The following is a 23,644-nucleotide window of genomic DNA, read 5'->3' on the forward strand; positions in this document are numbered from 1 at the left end:
TAATCTAATCTAATCTAATCTAATCATTGACTTGTGGCCATTGTTTTATGATTACACTTTTGTGAAGTATCATCAGAAGACTTCCAACATTAAAGCTACATAACAGGAAGTTTTTTATTATTTTTATTTTATAAAATAATTGACAAAGCTATTATTGCACTCTATTGATTCTTTATTTATGATTGTGTTCATTATCATTTGGAGTAAAATCTCTTTTAAAACACTCTTAAATATATTGATAGTCATTGCCTATATAGTTAATGACAAATGTGAAGTTTTTTGCTTAAAAAAGAACAAAATGTGTTGGAAATTGTGAAACTTGAAGAAATATTCAAAGAAACTCAGATCAAATCATAAGCCAACATGAAAGGTTATTTATATGTAGAAACTTAAAGAATAACTATGTTTTTGTAATACTCTTATATAGATACCAAACAATCATCAATAGATTCACTTCTTTGTTAATCAGAAGTGTTCAAATGTAGGTTCTTGCTCCTAATTTCTTACCTGCTATCAAGGTTTGGATGACTCATACTGATTTCCATCAAAATGCCAGTTAAACTAGACTATCCTATTTTGCTCCTGTCAACAGCTCCAAGCCTCTGTCCTTAATTCAACCAGCTTTTCTTGCTGCTATTTCAAACTGTCATTTAATGTAAATGATTAACATCCTATTTCATCTCATGTTCAACTTCCTGTTCCATATCCGATCATTTAAAAAAGCCTTTACGTAAGTAATTCATTAGTGCATTAACAGTGGTGCAGTGCTGTTTCTGTGCTGTGCTGTATAACTAATTCTACAGAAAACCACTTTTTTCCCAATTTTTGTTGTTTGTTTCTGCCCCCAGCTGTTCGTTTTTCCCACCAAAACTATGTCTAATCATTGTTTTCATCACTGTAATGTTTGACTTCTTCTGTGTCTTTCCAGCACTCTTCCCTTGTAACCATCATTCACTAACCTTAATGCTGCAGACCATAACTCCATAAAGACTCAGACTCCAAACTCCACTCACCCTCTGTCCACCCTAGTTTGCCAACTTTAAAACCTTCACTTTCCTTTACAAACCTTTTCATGGCTTTATTGCAAACTATATTTTTTATGTCTTTACAAGAATATTCCATTTCCTAGCTTTACTTTGCCTCATTTCCACTTATTGCACATATAATGGATGCTCAATCAACTATTATACATTACCCTCTGCAATTCACTATCCAGTTCCTCTTTGTTGAAACATCCTTGTCTGGTTTAAAACCATTTTCCTCACTAACCCTTCTCTTTCTAGTCCCCTTATTTATATACTCAGTGCCTGAGGGTCCAATGTTTTGTATTATGGATTGTTATAAATATGCCATTATTGTTTTCTTCACAAAATCATACATGATATAAATGTCTTGAATTAATTTTTAGAGACTTTATGAGCTCAGCAAAATTTGGCTTTAAATTTGTACTGCAGTCTTGCTCTTCAACGTGGTTTACAAATACTTCACTTCTACAAAATAACATTTCACATTACATTTGCTTTCTGAGAAGCTGTTTATAGGGTAAAACATTGCATTTACCTCTTAGTTCATAGAATTTCAACTTATTGCACTTTGATGGATGAAAAATTGACATTTCAGCTTCCATATTTGTATGCATTCTCCAGAGAATGTATTTATCATTTCACACTGCTTTCAAGAAATGCCAATGCAAGATCTCCCAATAGAAAATATAGAAAAATTAATCATGTACCTTCCTTAAGTTTTTCTTATTGCTCCCTCGAATGGCAGCCAGAAGCTGATCTCTTGAATTCTGTTCTTGAGCTGGTGGCCTGTCTTCCAACTTTCGTTCAGATACAGGCGTCAAGGAATTTCTTAGCTTCTTGGTCTCTTCATGTTCCTCTCCAGTCCTCTTGCTTTGTAATTTGTGGTTCTGAGTCACTGAGTTGGCTTTTTCTGGCAGGACTGGGGGAGGAGGAGGAGGAGGAGCAGGTGGTGGTGCATGTCTAGCAGCCTTCTTTGGGGTTGGTTTAGGGGATGACCAAGGTGAACTTCTGGGGGAAGATTGTGGAGAAGGTTTAGGTGATTTTTGCATGCCAGGTGTCTTTGGGACTTCAAGTGCTTGTTTTTTGTCCCCTGCTTGCCCCTGTCTTTGCTCCTGTAAACGTTTTTGCCTTTGTTTATCCATGTTCCTACTTAATAAGTTTGTCACAGTCATACGTGGCCCTGCCAACTCAAAATGGTAGCCCAGCTTAAGAAGGGTGGTATTTTCTTTTAAAAGTTTGGCAATATCCATCTCAACTTGCCCTCCAAATATGTGACGCTGATTGTGGAATCTGAATTCTGTCAGTACATTATTCTGCTGCAAAGCTCTCATGATAGCAATGACACCTTTGCCAGAAATGTAGTTGGATTCCAGATTGAGGTTTGTTATGCTTTTGTTTGTCCTTAACACACCAGCAACAGCAAAAGCAACATGGTCATCCGCATGAGTATTGGCAAAGCTAAAGGTTTTCACAATAGTGTTTTCTAGCAACGCATCAGCAAAACGTATTAAAATGTCATTGTTTATTCTCTCTGCATTATTTAAATTCACTTCAATTATGTTTGGATCATTGTTCCTTACTTTTTCTATTGACTCATCATAAATGGTCGGAGTTGTTTGTGTTTCTGAAGCTTTTGGCTGTTTTTTCTCCTCAACGTTTTGTGCACTGGATGAATCTTTACATTGTGTTGAACAGCACTTACTAGAGTTTGTCACAGAAGGGCTGGAGCAGTTTTCATCATTCTTAAAGTCTTTTGAGTCACTCCTTGTCTTAGAGTATCTTTCCTCTTTGATGATTTCCTTTGATGTTTCTTCTTTGGATTTATTCAGTTTTTCTTCTTTTCCTCTTGCTTGCAACTCGCTGCTCTTCTCTTTCTCCTCTTTGTTTTTCCCCTTTATCTCTTTGCTCTTCAGCCTTTCTTCTTTTTCTTTACCCTTGATGTCTTTTATCTTAGCACTATCCACATCTTTTTCATTTCTTTCATGCCTTCCTTTTGTTTTAGTAGCTTCCTCACTTTTTTTTGTATTTTCATTGTCTATCTCTTTAACTGCTTTATTTTCCATTTCATGTGATGTGGATTGATTACATAATTCATCTGGGGCTTGCCCATCCTAAAAGAAAGGAAATGGATATATGAAAGAGTATGGAATTAATGAATATTGCTATTAAATTTCTACTGTTTTCTAAAGCTTTATACACTTTAAAAATACAAGACAAGTAATTCGTAAAATTTAGAACCATTTTGTTATAGTAATTATGATCAAATAGGCTATCAATATTTAATTTTCATCATTTGACATTTATACCTGTGACTTTCATGGACAAGTTGCTGACCTAAAATGGCTGCTGTGTTCACCTGATATGACCAGGCAACCCATATGGAATATACAAAACTGGCTGCCTCAGAATTACCATTTCAATCAACAACCACTTTAATTCAGTGGTCACAAAATCTACATACCTTATTTTGATCACACCTGCAAAATAACTTCACATATTGGAGGTGGAAGTTTATTTATGGAGTGTTCAGTTTAGAAAAGACAATGGACTTGAAATATACAAAAAAAATTTCAATATTCTTCTTTGAGCAACAAAGGGGGAAAAAGCAACATTAACTGATTGCAGCAAAGGGTATGACAAGCTACTCTCTCCTTTTGTCTCCCCGAATCTCAACAAAACACTGGTGATGAATAAACTTGGGAAAACTGTTGACTGGAAATCAAAGGTATCTGCAAGCTTCATCACTCTCGAGAAAACAGGACAACAGTTGGGATCCATGTTTCACTGTCATCACTCGAAGGTGGTAAAAAACTAACCTGTTATCATCCTATTGCACTAAGTACCCCTTAGTCCCCACATTCTATGTAAGCTCATTTGCTTTATTTTGTGTGTGTGGTTGTAGTGCATTTTATTATTATATTACTTGGAAATGGCTCTTGTTTACTTTCTAACTGGGGGTTAAGTAAGTTAATTGCAGCTCTGTACTAAATAGGAAGATAAAAATAAAACTTGGTGAGACTAGCCCAGAAGTAGATTATGGAAAAGGTGAGCTTGTATATTTATCAGGTTAAAATCATGATTGACTGAAATTTCCCTGATTTAGTCAGCCTGATTTTAATTAGTAAGGCAAACATGAGGACTGCTGATTTTATTTAGTGCTCATTCAAATGTCAGCTTGCCTCTTTTGCTTTCATCTTTTCTTGAAAATTCTCAACGAAATACTTGGCCAATTGACAAGACCATGTAAAGGTGGGGAATCTGAACGTTGAATGAGCAAGCTTGGCAAAGCTTTTTAACTGAGCCATGACATTGGTGCCTCAAGCAATGTGGGTAAGGTGGCATGATGGATCTGTCAAAGGAAAGATTTCTAATTAAAGGAACTCAAGCATGGCTTGCAAGTACTCACTTGCATATGGATGTTTGAGTTTGCAGCAACCAGAAAAATGGAGAGGAACCCCAGGAATCTGCTTCATAGGTCTCTCACTTTTAACTGGAGGAGCTGCAATGGGATGTTAGGGATTACAATGACGTGGGCATTCCAGCTCAGACAATACTGAGAGACAGTTGGCCTCTGTTGTGCCTGCCTCTGAAATAGAAGGCACTAATATCTTCTAGGCTAATCATATGCAAAACTACTCCCATAGGTGCGGTAGCTTATTGGATAACTGCTGTCATCGGTGATACAACAATAAATTATTTAGATAATTCCACACCATAGCAAATGAACTATTCAAAACGCTGCACTGTAAAGCCAAACTCTGCAAACTGTTCAGCAACTAGGCTTGCATATTCATCAGTTATAAACATTGCAGAATGCAACTCAGCTCATCTTCAGTGTACCAAATTTGACACCCCGATCTTGACATCCAAATTAACTTGTAAACTACTTGACAATACCACCAGTATAAAGCAGCCCGACTTACATTAGCTGTTTCCTCAACACCACTGTCATCATTTTTATACATTCTTTTGGGAACAGAAATGTGGAAGATAAAGTAGTTTAATGTTAAAATAATTATAATTGTTTTTTAGTGTTGATCACTGTTTTATATTTCAAATATAATGTTTATACCTATGGTTTTTCCCACTTCACATACATTTGCTTTCACATTCTAACATCGTCCTAAAATGATGAAATTTCTAAAAGTAGAAATGACTTGGTTAGACATATTACAGACTTGAATGATTACACTGTATCCAATGAATCTCTCTTTTTCTTCCTCTTTTCACTGCTCAAGTCCAGTGGCGTAAGAGGTAGACAAGGGTGTGGTTAGTTTTCCATGGGACAGATCGCTAGTCTTTAATATCTTAAATTCAATATCTTCACTATTGTATAGAAAGCTTTGAGTTTGTTTTCAACAGAAGGATTGATCTATCCATTCCCAATTCCTTTCTTTACCCATTCCAGTCTCCTCTGTCATAAACGAATAACTTAATACTACTCTTGTCACATAAATGCCTAAGGATGTAATATTTGTCTATTTGTTAACTGTAATAAATTTCTGTTGGATTCTTTAATATTGTGATATCTGTGAACAGTTTCTTATGTTACAGGAAATAACATAATCTTTGTAGCAGTAGGTAAAATACTTTTGGATGCAATCTCTTAACAATCCATGAAAGTAACATTGATAAATTAGCATTGGTACTCAAAGATGTCAGATGAATGTGACATGGGGAGTCCCTCTGACATGAAAAAACACCTCTATACTCTCCTTGACAATTATATGTATGTTTTAACCTACTTGGTGGGAAAAAAAGCAAGCAATTATGTTTATGAACAATTTCATTTTTCATGTTATCACACTATCAAGTAGGCCATCAGATCACTGTTTCACAATCAATAATAAGTTTCTGTTTCTGAATTATTATGCACTTCTTCACTTGGGATAAGGTTCCAGGGGTAGGCTTACCAGCGGTCTTGCCACAGCCTGATTGATTAGTGGTGCAGTGTGTCTTCTCTGGAAGAGATTGTGCCGATCTTACATTGGCTTGGCAGCCAACTGTTGAGACCTCTGACCTCTCAAACAGATTCCTCCATTATCATATTACACTCCCATACAGTCTCCAGTATTACTCTCCCTTGTGGAAATAGCCTCACTAATGGGGCCCTACTTAACAAACTTTATGTAATTTAAGTAATGCACTTCTGTACTGCGGCATTAATAAATAATCATATAACTAGGAGCAAGAGTAGGCATTTGGCTCTTTCAGCCTGCTCTGCCATTTAATATAATCATAGCTGTTCCTTTATCTCAATGTCATATTCCTACTTTCTCTTCTTACACCTTAATACATTTAATATCTAAAAATTAATCCAAACAACTCAGTGACCTAGTCTCTGCAGCCTTCTCTGGTAGTAAATTCCACAGATTGGCCATCCTCTGAGTGAAAAATTATTTTCTCACCTCATTCATAAATGGTGTACCCCATATTCTGAGACGAGAAAGCCTGGCTCTGGACTTTAAACCAGGGAAACATACTCCCATCACCTAACCCTTTTAGCCTTTTATAAATGTCCAATTAAGAAAGAAATAGAAGGACATTTAATAATGCTAGACATAATCAAATATAGTCAACATGGTTTTGTGAATGGAAAATCAGGTTTGACAAATTTTCTTGAGTTCATTGAGGATACAAAAAGTAAAATTGATAAAGACGAGTCAGTAGATGTAGTGCATTTGGATTTTCAGAAGGGATAAAATAAGGTGTCACATGATGTGTATTTCACAAGATAGGAGCTCAAGGTTGTGGGATAATGTGTCACCCTGAATTGAGGATTGGTTAACAAACAGAAGACAGATAGTCAGGATGAATGGATCTTTTTCAGGTTGAAAAGATATAATTAATGGAGTACCATAAGGATCTATCCTACAGTCTCAATTTTTAACTACCTATATTAATGAGTTCAAGTTCTGCCCCTTCCTTTAAACAGTTAAAAAGAGTATAATATACCCAAATTTTATGATGATGCAAAAATAGGTGGGAGGGCATGTTGTGATGAGGATATAAGGCATCTGATTGGAGATATAGGAAATAAAATAAGCTTTTTGGCATTAAATAAAATGCCGTATTGTAGCCAAACTCTGAACTATACATGAAAGTAATAAATTAACATTTGTACTCACAGATGGCCGATGAATGTAATAAGGGGATTCCCTCTGACAGATGAAAAAATAAATCATCTATATCCTTGTTGATAACTGATTAGTATGCAAGGCTCATTGCTAGAAATGGACAAAATCTGGCAGGTAAAGTTTAATGTAGGAAAGTGTGAGACCATGCATTTGGTCAGAAGAATCAACAAGTAAACTATTATTTAAATAGAGTGGGACTCCAAAAATGTGCAGCACAAAGGGATCTGGGTGTACTTGTTCTTGAAACACATAAAGTTAACATGGAAGTGCAGTAAGTAATTCAGAAGGTAAATTAGTCATTAATCACTATACATTAGTGATCTGGACAAAGGAACTGAAGGAATTGTTGTTAAGTTTGCAGATGAAACAAAGATAGTTGGAGGAACAGCTGGTGTGGAGGAAATGAAAAGGTTGCAGAAGAACCTGGACAAATTAGGAGAGTGGGCAAAGAACTGGCAGATAGAATATAATGTGGGACAAAATGTGATCATGCACTTTGGTAGGAAGAATAAAGGCTTAGATTATTTTCTAAATGGGGAAAGCCTTCAGAAAGCTCAGGTAAAAAGGGACTTAGGACTCCTACTTCAAGATTCTCTTCAGGCTAATTTGCAGGTTCACTGACGATCAGGAAAGCAAATTCAATGTTAGCATTCATTTCAAGAGGAGAAAGTGAGGACTACAGATGCTGGAGATCAGAGCTTAAAAATGTGTTGCTGGAAAAGTGCAGCAAGTCAGGCAGCATCAAAGGAACAGGAGAATCGACGTTTCGGGCATAAGCCCTTGGCACACTCTCCTCATTCCTGAAGAAGGGCTTATGCCCGAAACGTCGATTCTCCTGTTCCTTTGATGCTGCCTGACTTGCTGCACTTTTCCAGCAACACATTTTTAAGCTTCATTTCAAGACGGCTAGAATAGAAGAGGTGAGAATGTGCTGCTGAGGTTATATAAGGTTATGGTGAGACCGCATTTGGAATATTGTGAGCAATTTTGGGCCCCATACCTAAGGAAGGATGTGCTGGCATTGAAGTGTGTCCAGAGGAAGTTTACAAGAATGATCCTGGGGATGAAGACTTGTCATATGAAGAGAAGTTGAGGACTCTGGATCTGTCCTCAATGGCGTTTAGAAGAATATGGGGAGATCTAATTGAAACTTACAGAATACTGAGACAGCTAGATAGAGTAGATGTGGAGAAGATGTTTCCACCAGTAGAAGAGAGTAGGACCGAAGGCGCAGTCCCAGAGCAAGGGATGACCCTATAGAACTGAGATGACAAAGAATTTCTTCAGTCAGATTGATTAATCAGTAGAACTCATTGCCACAGACGGCTTTGGAGGTCAAGTCATTGAGTGTATTTAAGATATTGATGGGTTCTTGATTGGTAAGGGGACCAAGGATTATGGGGAGAAGGCAGGAGAATAGGGATCACATGGTGGGGCAGACTCGATGGGCTGAATAGCCTAATTATGCTCCTATATTTATGGTCTAGAATGACTGCATTAAAATAAGCAGAGACCTTTTCAGCCAAAGTTGTCCCAAGTATTTAGAATATCAATATGGTATAATTTCTAGCCTTCATTAGTTACACTTTATGCATCTTATATTACAAAACATGCCCTGGTGTAAACCCACTAAAAAGTGAATGCAACAACTGAGACTTAGCAAAATCCACATCTATGGTTGAAAGTTTTCGAATGATGCAATGCAATATCAAATTAATGTCAAAATGGGACTCAAGAAGGAACTTCTCATGTCTTCAAATTTACAAACAACAAAACATCCAAGGCAGTTATTCAAAGCATGAGTCCCTGGATTTGAAATAGTATGGTTATAAGAATAAGAGAAAGGTAAGGGCATATGAAGAAAGGTCTCTTAGCTCATTATTGAGTTCCCTGACTCTCCATCCAATTGTATCTTGAGCAAACTGAAATTTACCAAAAATCAACCAAGTGTCAATTTTGTGGAGTTTCACAGGTTTGTCTTCCTAAGTGCTAGCAAGGTATCTCACGTAATTCTTCACTGCACACCTCATTAAATATGCACCAACTTCTGCGGTTCTCACATTATCTTGCAGTCATCAGCAGCAGCAGTTCTCACCACTGCCAGGACTTCCGCTGCTAGTGCCTTTATTAAAGTTATTATTATTATTGTTCACCAAGTCAATTGCTGCTAGCTATGAATGGCCCTTGACAGTATATGTAATGGGAGGAAAATGAGAAACAGCTTCTGAGGGCATGCAGGTGACACTAGTAACATTTCATTGGAAATAGAAGCTCACATTCATAAATGCTTTGCTACTTTAAATCATCACCTGACTGATCAACTGTCATAGAAAATGCAATCACAAGAACCAAGCTGTATAGTCTTCTCGTCCTTTACACTATCACGTTAGAACCCTATCTAAGGGATTTCTACTCTTTCCTAACACCCAGCATTGCATCTTATCATTGTTCTTGTCTAAAATGGCCCAGTTTCTGCCTGACTTGGTAGGACAGCGCAAACTGATAATGCAGTGAGAAAAGCAGGTTACAGCAAACAGTAATGCTTGGAAATGGACATGCTGGAGTTCTAATTTGAAGCTTGTAAGTCAAATCAGACCAAAATGTATAATTTGCAAATTTTACTTGTATTCTTCTGGGTACTGACCAGACACCAGCCTGATCTCTGTGCATCTCCTGATTGCTTTAGTATTAATCTCCTATCTGGTTATGTTGGCTCTGCAGTACTGGCGGTGCCCCACTCTCTGGAGCATAATGGGCACTGATCCTGACTGTCCTACCACTTGACTGACTGGCAAATTCTGCCTGACTTTGTGTCTGCACTAAGAGCAAACAGAATACAGTGTGCCTCTAAGTTCTGAATGATATGGCAATTCACAAAAAAGCAAGGCAAGAAAGAAGTGCTGCTAGCATTCAAATGGGTACAGAGTGAGTGAGTGCTAGGACAGCTAACTAAGAGCCATGAGATTCACATATTCCAATGCATGAGATAAATGCCTGTCCCTATGTACCAAGAGGCAGCAGCATTGCAATGTAAGGTACTGATGCTCTCTAAAACACAGCATTTAAGCGATAAACTGTATTTTAAGGTCATCCAAAATATGCTAGTGATGATGGTGAATGTCTGATGCCAACACCTGTGGATGGAGGGTGGAGATAGTTGCTGCCCCGGACCATACTGAAATGTTAGGGACTATTGGATAAGGTATAGACCATAGGCTCAAGCAGCAAGCTGGAGCTTCCAGGTACCCATTCTAATTTTCACACTGAGAATTGTTGCCATTTAGTCTTTCTCTGCTGCAAGGAAAAACAGACAATTGTCTGTAAATGTGATGAATTTAGATACTAATGAAACATGAGTACATGCAAATAGGGTGCTGACTGCTCACTAGCAAGATACTTATCTCACCAATCAAACATCAAGTGAAAAATTGGATGTTTTTGATATCAAGAATCTCATTTTTCTGATCTTGACGAATTTCTCAGATTGATTTGCCATTAGTCACAACATTCATGTACTGGGAAAGATCAGATGAAAATTCTATGACTTCCCAGCCTGGGAGACAATCATAATTATTTATCACTCTAAGAGTAAAGGAATTCTTGATAATATCCATTTTAAATTTATGTTTATCTCACTTTCATTTATTTTCTCTAGCCTTAACTTTCATGGCTTATGCTGCCTTTATCTTCATTATCTTCTGTGTACAATTTAATATTTATGTATGTTAATTAATTTTCTCTAAACATTTTTTTCTTTCTATACTCTACAGGTTGAACTTCTCTAAATTCTCCCTGCGGTTTGGCCCCTTTTCATTTGATTCTTATTCATATTAATTGTACCTTTTCCAATGCAAATATATCTTTCAAATCTCAACAGTAAATATAACAGTGTTTGACAATAGATTGGCAATATTTTATATTGAAAAACCAAATAATGTGGTAATATAAGTAACACTCAAAAATGATTGCATCATTTGAGAGTAATATTAAAACATAAAGCAAATTGTCTACTTTGACCTTTCTCACTCCTTACTGTATTAAAAGTTTTCTAAATAGCATTACATGTATGTTGGCCCTTATTAACTGATCTGAAAATGTGTTGCTGGAAAAGTGCAGCAGGTCAGGCAGCATCCAAGGAGCAGGAGAATCGATGTTTCGGACATGAGCCCTTCTTCGTCCTGCTCCGTGGATGCTGCCTGACCTGCTGCGCTTTTCCAGCAACACATTTTCAGCTCTGATCTCCAGCATCTGAAGTCCTCACTTTCTCTTTATTAACTGATGCTAATCAACAATAACGTGAACAATCACTGAAGTAACATACCCAAAATGCAATTAAATTTAACAGTTAGATTGATATTTATAGCTGTATATATTTAACATTCAACGTGCTTTTGCATCATTCTTACTGAACATTTTGTGAAAGGCTCCATATAATCCCTTCTGTTTTAGATGCACTAAAGTTCACACAGAGTGAATACAGCCAAGGATAGGACTGACATAAAAATAGGTTATTGACATCTTCAAACCTAAAGATAGATTGGCAGATGTCCATGAAGAAAGTAACTGTCAATAGTAAGTTGCTTAGCAACAACAACTCTTGCTGCAAATCCACCGATCATATATTTTGCACTGACAGGCAAGCTCACTTATATATTTTAAGCAAGATGGAGACAACAAGATGCAGAGATTCCAAAATATAGTGCAATTTTGTTTCTGATTGGAGCTCCTGATTGCCTAAAGTTTTTCATGTTGAATAACCCAGAATCAGGATGGTCTAGCATGCCAACAGACTATCTGATAGAGAGACAAGACAAAACTTTACATCCCTCATTCTACATTTTTGCCTGAAACGGAAATGAAAGTCTTAGAGCAAGTCAACTCAAGATGTTCAATATTATAATGCTGATATATGGTTAATCTATTATCAGTTCCTAGTCTAAGCATGAACAGTCTAGACCTGAGGATCAAAGCTATATACTGTATCTAAGAATCTTCAAATGGAGAGTGGTGCACATACAGTCACAAGTTCATTTTTAAAGATAAAAGCAAGAAATACTGGAATGCTATCTTAGAGACAAGTAGAGGTCTGGAAACATACAGAACATATAATTCACACATTCCCTGGATTTTACTTGGTACTTACAGACTAACTTAGACAGTCATTAATACTGAGTAATAATTCAGCTAGGATGTTTTGGAGGGTGAGTAACAATTTGGATTGAATCCTTAAAGTGAAAGTAGTAAACATTTGCTTTCTGTTCTGACAGCCAATTTCCCCAACTCATTTTAAGGAGATGTGAGCAAACATATTTTACAAGTTCCAGTAAACTAGTATCTAAAGTCTGCTGAAGTGGATTGGCATTGGTTATCACAAAAGACCACTTGCAGTTTAAGTACTCTTACACAGTACTACTAATATTAGAGTTCTCAATGTCTGATAGACCACCATGTACAATCTCTTCAATATAATTCAATAACATTGAATATGGGTTTCAGTTACTGTAACACAGTTAACTATGAGTAGAAATTCTTTAGGAATGATTATTTAGGAAAGATAAAAGACGAAAGAAATGTAAAGCCAAAATCTGCTCATCCAGGTACTGGTAAGCTTACTGTGTTTGATCCTGGTGTGTTTACTAGCTTCTGACAATCATTTTTTGCCATTGTCTTCTGCCACCTAAGAAGTGCCCTATCAAGAAATTTTTGATTACACAATGCACAGAAACCATTTTGACAAACTGGCATCATAGATCCTTTATTGACGTTAGCTGAAAGCTTCATTGTCACTAGAAACATTATTGAATTGACTCCGTATCTATAAAATAGTTATCTTGAAGTGTAATGGCTCCCAGTTGCCTAGCCAGGATTACAATGAAATTGCTGGTTCCCCTTTCTATGATAGCACAAATGGAATGGCAAATCTTCAATTTCCTTGCAGTAATTACTTATTGATGAGGCGAAATTAACAATATCTTTTATTGATTAATAGTAACTATGCTTTGCTTCTGTAATTAAATCCTTCTTGTTGTGCCCATTTTGTACTGTAAATATAAGTATTCAGTGAATTAGGGAACAAATGTCTTCCAAAATGCATTAGTTACATTGAATTCTGTTTTAAAAACAGAAATGGGGCTTGGTGCAATGACTTCAATAGGTCACTCAAAACATTTCAGGGGCCAATGCAGAGTAGCTCAAAGATCACACTTACTTTGTGTTAGAAGACACAAAATAATAGAGGCAGACTTCATGCAGAAAAGACCAGTTTAGCTGAATGCCAAGAAGGCTACTGAATTACACTGGTTCTTTGCAATCTAGGGCTCAGTTAGAATTCAAGAGCAGTTGGATAACTTCATACAATCAAACCTCAGGATGGGTTGTAGAAGTCAGTAGGCAGCTAAATGTCAGAGTTGGGGCTTAGAATGAGCCGTATGTCACTATTTGTTCAGTGCAGCAGGAAATGAGTGTTGACATTGCAAAAGAAATTGATGCAGCTGAGCAAGATTAGAACTCAGGAATAAATCCAGGACAGTACTAGCTTTGGGAAGATCACTGACTGCAAAAAAGGCAAATAGTCCCAGGAAAGGAGGGTGAACAGAAGCAGTTGTTAAGATTGACATGGCAAATGGCTTTTGAGAGTAATCAAAAACTAGGTCTTTGAAAGAGAAGAAATTACAATTCCTTGTAAAGTCTTAAGGTTTCTCAACTCACATTGTGATTGGCTCTATCCTCACTGCATTTGCTATTTAATGTGCGTTTGGCCACAGATTGCCTCTTATCCACATGACTTCAGGTTAATCCTGGATGTTATAATATAAGGTGTATGTATGTTATACTGTAAAGACTACCCTGTTTGTCGAAACTATGAAATCCTTTTTAATAAGTCCCTGGATCTTACACTGTGCCTACTTTAAATATAAAAGTTACCAGTTCCTAACCAGGCTATAACATACATTTGGATATCTAATTTGGGGTCATAGCTCATTCAGATGTTGTATGTTAGATATCTTGTGATTTCAATGTGGGAAATATGGAGATCTACTTTTCTATGTCATGTGTATGATTACTAAATTTTTCTCTTTTTAAAAGTTTCACTAACATATACAGCTGATACTTCATCTTCGACATTATCTTTCTCATTGTGTGATTTAACATTAACAGTGACACTAGTCATAGAGCCATAGAGATGTACAGCACGGAAACAGACCCTTCGGTCCAACTCGTCCATGCCGACCAGATATCCTAACCTAACCTAGTCGTATTTGCTAGCACTTGGCCCCATATCCCTCTAAACACTTCATATTCATATACTCATCCAGATGCCTTTTAAATGTTGTAATTGTACCAGCCTCCACCACTTCCTCTGGCAGCTCATTCCATACACGCACTACCCTCTGCATGAAAAAGTTGCCCCTTAGGTCCTTCTAAATTTTTCCCCTCTCGCCCTAAACCTAGGCCCTCTAGTTCTGGATTCCCCCAACCCCAGAGAAAGGACCTTGTCTATTTACCTCATCCATGCCCCTCATGATTTTATAAACCTCTATAAGGTCATACCTCAGCCTCTGATGTTTCAGGAAAAACAGCCCCAGCCTATTCAGCCTCTCCCTATAGCTCAATCCAAGATGAAGGATAGGGAAAAATTGTGACTGTAAGAGCTGCTCCTTTTTTTGAGGTATTTTATTTTTAGTCATCAAATCCTTTGCCGTTCCTGATGATAGGAGAATAAAGTAACATGCTCGTGGTAGTTTGCAAGCTGAATGTGTGTCATAACACTGACATGACAATGATAGATTGTGCTATGCTATTCTTTGATGCTTTAAATTGATGCTTTTCCTTAAGTGAATCAATATCCTTGAAAAGAGCAGACAGACTTTTATCTATCATTGACTAATGTCTAAAGATTTGTTTCAGCTGTTGCACAGAATTTTCCAGCCGCTGTACTTGATCAGAAATCTTCTCAATGCACTCAACTGATTTTTTACAGATTGCTCATTTGATATCAACATGGGGAGCTTTTATAAATGTATGGAGCTAAATATTATCATTTTTTTACTGTAAGGAACATGAAATAATTTTTCAGGATCTTTACTCCAGTTCAAGTTCAAATTGATTTTCTTGTCTTTAATGATTCAGATTGAAGTAATAATGCTTGTTTTATTTTCAATAAATTCAAATTTGTCTAGAAATTCCCTTGTTGCAATGATTTCTACTCACCTTTCCATCTCTTTGTGCTATGCTTTACTTAAATATTACCATGATTAAATCCTCCAAGTGATTTAGGTAGGAAGCCCAAGAGTACAATTTAGTGTCTGGATTGGTTTCATGAGGAGTCCTACACATGGACTCAATGCTTTGGGTCAGAAAGAAGAGAATTGACCAACTCGCTGAAGACAGCCCAGCAGTACCTGCTGTAAGTTTAATTGCGTGACCATCAGGTAGAAATAGAGTTATTCTCAGTCATGCACTGAAACAGCCTGCATTTGGATACTTAGTCCTAGTTGAACGTAGTTACCAGAGATTTTCCATCATTTCATAAAAGCACAGCTAAAAATTGACATTTTAAGGAGAGATGGGGAAAATCACTCAAATGAGTTCCTGTGTCATGTAGCAATTAATAAACAACAATATGAAGTAACAATATAATTGCATAAAGCTCATGCAATTGAACCACATGTGAACTTTCATCACAAAACTAAACATTTAATTTATTACAAGATTAACAATGTACTGTATAATAATGCAATGTATATTCTTGAGGGTAATTTTATCTGAACTGTTTCCATGGTTTCAGTGTGAATCTTAAGCTCTATGACTTCCTTCCTCAAATGTGGTAAGCATACAAATTATAATGTATATTCTTCTATCTTCAATCAAAATCCTCCTGACACACTTTATAACTAAACAAATCCAAGTCTAGCCCTTATCAGATCTCAATCTACTTCTACAAACTATAATCCTATACTTGACATACCCTGGGTCACCAATGATCATTGTCTCAGAAAACTTACTATTTAACTATTGAACTCACCTTTGTCCTCAACTTTACCATTCAAAGTCGAGTCTTGTTTCTTTGGATTTTTTTTTATTCAGACCCCTTTGTCCTGAATCCAGTATCAGTTAATTGGTGTTATCAGTCTGAACTAAAATAACTCAAAATTTCAATGGCAACATGTCCTGGAAGAATTTACAATCTGCATTTTTAACCACACAGCAGTTTAACATGAATGATTGTCTTCAACATATATGGCAATATCACATTTTATAATGTACCTCGACCGCTGACAATCATGGGAATGATGGAATGTGGAGGCAGAGAATGAAAATAGAGCAGATATTTGCTTGAGAATTGGAGTGAGGATGAACTACAAAATGGGGATAAGATTTGTTTTTGTGAAATCTTCAGTTAAAAGTGTGATCATTGTTGTTTGGAGTGAAGGCAGTCAAATTGTAAACAGCACATTGTAACTAACAATGATTGAAAGAATAGCTAGAAGCTCTGATGCTGATTTAGCTTGTTTTACTGAATGTTCTACAGAAGTCGAGTCTTTGCTTAATAGTGCCATGGGATCGTTTATGTCCACTTGAGCTGGAAAAACCAATCTTATTCAATATCTCATTCAAAAGATAATATTTTCACTCACACATCATATCCTTACCGCTGCTCTGAAATATAGCCTGAATTATGTGCTTTCAGCAGATTTACTGCTGTTTTTATTCTCACTAACATCCAATGTAGATTTTTGAAATGGAGTAAGTCACGGGCTATTTGACAGACTGTAAGAAGGATTTTGGTTTGCAGTTGAGGCATCTACTCTGGCTATTATAAACAATATCCCATCCAACAAAATTTGGCTGCATTCCATCAGAGGATTTGTTTAAATCAGTGGCCTGAAGCTTTTCCTAATTAGGATGGCAGGTTCATGACAGAGTGCGTTTCATGAACTCTACAATGTACTTCATCCAGCTGTACTTCAGCTTGAGACTGTCGATCTTTATGGAGTATGCAAACTCCATATGGTTTGTTTGAATGGATCTTGGGATTGTCGAGATTATTTCTGTAAAAAATATGTGACCCCAAAAGCAAGTGTTTTCTTTATTCAATGATTTTTTTTTTCTGTTCGTCATTACAGACAGTTAGCTCTTCTAACCTTGACCAATGAATATGTTTTCCCAAGTGTTCATAAGAAGCTCTGCACTAATTCAATTACAGTCAAGAGTGTGGTACTGGAATAGCACAGCAGGTCAGGCAGCATCTGAGGAGCAGGAGAATCGATGTTTTGGGCATAAGCCCTTCATCAGGAATGAGGCTTGTGAGCCAATGAAGGGCTTATGCCCGTAACATTGATTCTCCTGCTCCTCAGATGTTGCCTGACCTGCTGTGCTTTTCCAGCACCACACTCTCAACTCTGATACTCCAGCATCTACAGTCCTCACTTTCTCCTAATCCAATTATTGACATAACTTAAAGAAAAAAAGCATGATGATTCTAGCTCAAACCCTGCCATCTCCAAACATTTTGAGTTTAAATGAGCTGTCACAATGTTTTGACCCACGCCCACCTGCCAGAGATGAGGAATAAATGTTTCAGAACAATGGTTAGATATTTAACAAAATGGCAACCATTATTGGATTGCTATTCCTAAGTTTCTGAATCACAACTGAGCTCCATATTGGTGGTCTGATCTTCTGTAGCCAGGTCCTTCGAAATATGGCGCAGACATTCAATAGAATTGTTTTCTTGAAGCACTGGATTATTTGGGGAAAAGGGGGGAGTGTGGGAAATATGCTTTACTTGTGCTGTGGTTCCAGCTCCTGTATTCTGGTAGAGTCACAGAGTTATACAGCATAGAAGCAGACCCATTTGTCCAACTCATCCATGCTGACCAGATATCCTAAGTTGATCTAGTTCCATTTACCAGCATTTGGCCCATTTCTCTCTGGTCTCTTCCTATTCATGTTTCCATCCAGATACCTTTTAAATATTGTAATTGTACCAGCTTCCACCACTTCCTCTAGCAGCTCATTCCATACATGCACCATCCTCTGCTTCAAAAAGTTGCGCCTCAAGTGCCATTTAAAACCTTCTCCTCTCACCTTAAAACTATGCCCTCTAGTTTTGGATTCCCTTATCCTGGAGAAATAGACCTTGGCTATTCACTCTAAGCATGCCCCTTGTGATTTTATAAACATCTATAAGGTCACCCCTCACCATCTGACATTCCAGGGAAAAAAGACCCTTTCAGCCTGTTAGAGTCATAGAGATGTACAGCACAGAAACAGACCCTTCGGTCCAACTTGTTCATGCCGACCAGATATCCCAACCCAATCTAGTCCCACCTGCCAGCACCTGGCCCATATCCCTTCAAACCCTTCCTATTCATATATCCATCCAGGCGTCTTTTAAATGTTGCAATTGTACTAGTCTCCACCACTTCCTCTGGCGGCTCATTCCATACACGTACCACCCTCTGCATGAAGAGGTTGCCCCATAGGTCTCTTTTATATCTTTCCCATCTCATCCTAAACCTATGCCCATTAGTTCTGGACTCCCACACGCCAGGGAAAATACTTTGTCTATTTATCCTATCCATATACCTCATGATTTTATAAACCTCTATAAGGTCACCCCTTAGCCCCAGATGCTCCAGGGAAAACAGCCCCAGCCTATTCAACCTCTCCCTATAGTTCAAATCCTCCAACCCTGACAACATCCTTGTAAGTCTTTTCTGAACCCTTTCAAATTTAATAACATCTTTCCAATAGGAAGGAGACCAGAATTGCACACAACATTCCAACAGTGGCCTAACCAATGTCCTGCACAGCCACAACATGACCCCTCAACTCCTGTACTCAATACTTTGACCAATAAAGGAAAGCATACCAAACGCCATCTTCACTATCCTATCTACCTGCAACTTCACTTTCAAGGAGCTATGAACCTGCACTCTAAAGTCTCTCTGTTCAGCAACATTCCCTAGGATCTTACCATTAAGTGTATAAGTCCTGCTAAGATTTGCTTTCCCAAAATGCAGCACCTCACATTTATCTAAATTAAACTCCATCTGCCACTTCTCAGTCCATTGGCCCATCTGATCAAGATCCTGTTGTAATCTGAGGTAACCTTCTACGCTGTCCACTACACCTCCAATTTTGGTGTCATCTGCAAATTTACTAACTATACCTCTAATGCTCACATCCAAATCATTTATACAAATGATGATAAGTAGTGCACGCAGCACCGATCCCTGTGACACTCCACTGGTTTAGGGTGTAGGTTTGCTCGCTGAGCTGTAGGTTTGATATCCAGATGCTGACCTACAGCTCAGCGAGCAAATCTACACCCTAAACCTCAACCTGAGCTACAAACCTTCACAAACCTTGCAAACTCCACTGGTCACAGGCCTCCAATCCGAAAGGCAACCCTCCACCACCACCCTCTGTCTTCTACCTTTGAGTCAGTTCTGAATCCAAATGGCGAGTTCTCCCTGTATTATGTGAGATCTAATCTTGCTCACCAGTCTCCCATGGGCAACCTTGTTGGACACCTTACTGAAGTCCATATAGATCACATCTACCGCTCTGCCCTCATCAATCCTCTTTGTTACTTCTTCAAAAAACTCAATCAATTTTGTGTGACATGATTTCCCATGCACATAGCCATGTTGACTATCCTGAATCAGTCCTTGCCTTTCCAAATACACGTATATCCTGTCCCTCAGGATTCCCTCCAACAACATGTCCACCACTGATGTCAGGCTCACTGGTCTATAGTTCCCTGGCTGGTCCTTACCATCTTTCTTAAATAGTGGCACCACGTTAGCCAACCTCCAGTCTTCCAGCACCTCACCTGTGACTATCAATGATACAAATAACTCAGTAACGGCCCCAGCAATCACTTCCATTGCTTCCCACAGAGATCTGGGGTACACCTGATCAAGTTCTTGGGATTTATCCTCTTTTATGTATTTCAAGACATCCAGCACTTCCTCCTCTGTATAGCTCATGCCCTCCAATCCGAGCAACATCCTTGTAAATCTTTTCTGAACTCTTTCAAGTTTAACAATGCCTTCCCTATAGCAGGCAGACCAGAATTGCATGCAGTATTTCAAAAGTGGATTTACCAGTGTCCTGTACAGCTTATCATGACATCCCAATTCTTATACTCAATGCATTGACTAATGAAGGCAAGCATTCCAAATGCCTTCTTGACCACCCTGTCTACCTGTGACTTCACTTTGAAGGAGCTATGCAGCTGCACCCCTAGGTCTCTTTGTTTAGTAACACTCCCCAGGACCTTGCCATAAAGTGTATAAGCCCTCATTCCTGAAGAAGGGCTGATGCCCGAAACGTCGATTCTCCTGTTCCCTGGATGCTGCCTGACCTGCTGTGCTTTTCCAGCAACACATTTTCAGCAGTGTATAAGTCCTGCCTGGTTTACCTTACCGAAATGCAACACCTCACATTTGTCTAAATTAAACTTCATCTACTGGATAAACTCCTCGGCTCATTGGCCCAGTGGATAAAGTGGGTAAGGTAAATGGATAGGTTGGCAAGTGGATAGGCTGGAAGCTGGGTAGCGTGACAGTGGGATCGGGTGGTAGGTAGATGAGGTAGGTAAGTGAGGAGGTTTGTGGAAGTTAATGGGTCAAGGGATTGTTGTGTTGGGGAGTAGCCAGATTGAGTCAGTGAAGGGAGTCATTGAGTCAGCGTGGGATTGTGGTGGTGCACAGACAGCTATGTTGGTTCAGTGTGGTTGAGGTGTCAGGTGGTGTTGGAAAGTTGGTGTTTTGTCATGCCATGTTGGGGAGGAGTTGGGTTGAGAAGTTGGGGTGTCATGGATTCGGCTGGGGGGAGGGGGAGGTTGGAGAATCAAAAGAGAAAGTGCTGGAGAAACTCAGCTGGTCTGGGAGCATCTGAGGAGAGAAAAACTGATTATATTTTGCATCCAATGACTCTTCTTTGAAACTGAATGTGACTAGAAAATAAAAGTTTTTACGCAGTTGTTACATTTGCTGAAGGAGTGAGTGGAACAGATGGAGAAGGGTGCCAGAGCCAGAGACAAAAGGAGTTATAGTGGTAGCAAAGCAGAGATGTATATGCAAAAAAGCTGTTAATGTTAGTTGTGAATAGTGTGACGATACTGTAGCTTTAAGAGGAATATTTTGTCCTCTTTAATGACAAAAGTTTGAGACAGAGGTGCCAAGCAATCTGCTCCAAAGCCAATAAACAGCTTATGAGGCCTTGGGTTTTATCCTGTTAATATTTCTAATAGAGTTAAATTATCTCAATTCTTGCTTTTGTTGTATTTTAATTATCATGTATGATTACAGTGTATTTTGCTTCAAAACTGGTAGTTTGTCCAAACAAATTATGTGTGGAATACAACACCTTGGCTTTAAAATAAGGAAAAGTTGGTCATCTTCTTAATATATTTTGAGGGGGTTGGTCTGGTCCAGAACAATGATAAAATGTAGACCAGCTCTGCTGAGAGCAAATCCATATATTTGCATATCTATAAAAATAATTACTATGATGATACATAATACACAACCAAATCACAAGAATAAATTTAAGTTGTAAATCTAGGCTGTCTTGAATCACTGTTTTAGATTAAAAGTTGTGTTTTTTGGATGAACATATCCTTCTATGTGTTCTCCATACCTTAGCATCTACATTGGCAAGATATTGTCAGGCAGTTCAGGCATCTGAGAAGGATCATTCACAATAGAAAATTGCTGTACTGACTAAGGGATATGGATGTGTTCAAACTGCTTGTTTTGTTGAGCTTCAGACAGCTGGGATCTCTAAAAGCTGATTAGATATAATATATTTGCTCTTGACAAATTCAGAAATCATGGTCTTTAATCAAGAAGATATCTTATGCCTTTCATATACGCATATATTTTTTCACCTTACAGTTGATTTGGCAAATAGAATGATGGCTTATTGTAATTTATAAAATTCTTTGATCCAAATAGCTTTTCATTTGATTTAAAGGTAAGTTTAACTTTCAAGTTCAATTTTATTGCTGATTTTTTTGAAAAATACATTTTCAATGTACTGCTGCCACTCTATAAGCATACTTTTAATAGCTAACTGTTCTCCAGTGCCCACTTGGTTTTCCAGTCTGGATATCTGGTGCACACCCTTTGCCTCTGCCATATGAGACAACCATTTGGGTTCTTGTCAGCTTGTGCAATTTTTCAGCGGATGATGGAGAACATTTTAGAAGGTCTATCCTCGGTTATCATTTATCTAGTTGACATGCAAATAACAGGGAGGACCAAAAAAGAGCACTTAGAGAACGTGAACATAGTCCTTAGATGTTTCTCCAAGGTGGGTGTACACCTTAGAAGGGATAAATGTGTGTTCCAGATACTCCAACTGACTTCCATGGGCTATAGAATTGATAAGACTGGGTTACACCTAATGGTAAATAAAGTGAAGGTCATCAAAGGTACCCCGGCTCTCACACCTGCACTGGAGCTTAGATCTTTCCTTGGGCTGGTGAATTATTACAGAAAGTTCAGGCATAACGTGGCCTCCATCTTGGCACTTTTGCATCAACTCTTGAAAAAGGGTCAGCCTTGGAAATGCTTGCATTGGCAAGACATAGCTTTCAGGGAAGTGAAGAAAGAGCTATTATTCTCTAAGGTGTTGGCACTCTATGACCCCAAGCCAAATCTGGTATTGACATGTGATGCCTCCCCATTGGTATAATATTAGCTCATAGGTGACCCAATGGAGAGGAACACCCAATAGCGTATTCATCCAGGACTTTGGATAATGCAGAGTATAAATATGACCAGATAGAAAGGAAGGTTTGACAGTCATATTTGGAATTAGGAAGTTCTACCTTTATAGGTGTAAATTTGTAATAAAAGTGGACCATAAACTCCCGCTAGGTCTACTTAAAGAGGACAAGGCAGTACCACCCATAGCTTCAGACATTATTCAGCAGTGGACTCTAATTCTAAGTGTGTATAATTACAAGTTGGAACATCATCCAGGAGGCCAAGGAGGAAACGTGGATGCATTGACCCATCTCCTTCTGGCATATACACTACCAGTGTTAGTACCACTGGAAGAGTCCATAATGGTTTTAAATTTTCTGAACATATTTCTAGTCACAGCTGACCATATCAGAATTTAGACACAGAAAGATCCAATCCTGGAAAAACTTAAACAACTGGTAATGATGGGAGAAACCAAGGGCTGTCACAACCGGAATTGAAACCTGTTTGGACCTATAAAGACCAGTATTTATCATATAAGGACCATCCAATGGTCTGGCAGAAAGAGCAGTCCAAACTTTGAAGGCAGGCTTAAAGAAACAGCCTACAACTTCACTGGATACCAAGCTGCCCCAGTTCCCATTCGATTATAGGACCACCCCTCATGCAATTACAGGGATAGCTCCAGCAGAATTGCTAATGAGGAGAAGACTCTGTACCAGGTTGAATTTGATATTCCCAGAACTGGGTT

At 38.1% G+C, this 23,644-nt stretch overlaps 1 protein-coding gene across 1 annotated transcript in view; it reads right to left on the minus strand.

The window, feature by feature from the left end:
- Positions 1 to 23,644, minus strand: part of LOC122563210 (leiomodin-1-like) — a 35,562-nt gene that overhangs the window by 5,893 nt on the left and 6,025 nt on the right. The window contains exon 2 of the mRNA XM_043716770.1: positions 1,733 to 3,136. Within this exon, the coding sequence (XP_043572705.1) occupies positions 1,733 to 3,136 (1,404 nt within the window). The remainder of the gene's footprint in view (positions 1 to 1,732; positions 3,137 to 23,644) is intronic.

The sequence above is a fragment of the Chiloscyllium plagiosum genome, chromosome 26 (genome assembly GCF_004010195.1).
Source record: "Chiloscyllium plagiosum isolate BGI_BamShark_2017 chromosome 26, ASM401019v2, whole genome shotgun sequence".
NCBI lineage: Eukaryota > Metazoa > Chordata > Chondrichthyes > Orectolobiformes > Hemiscylliidae > Chiloscyllium > Chiloscyllium plagiosum.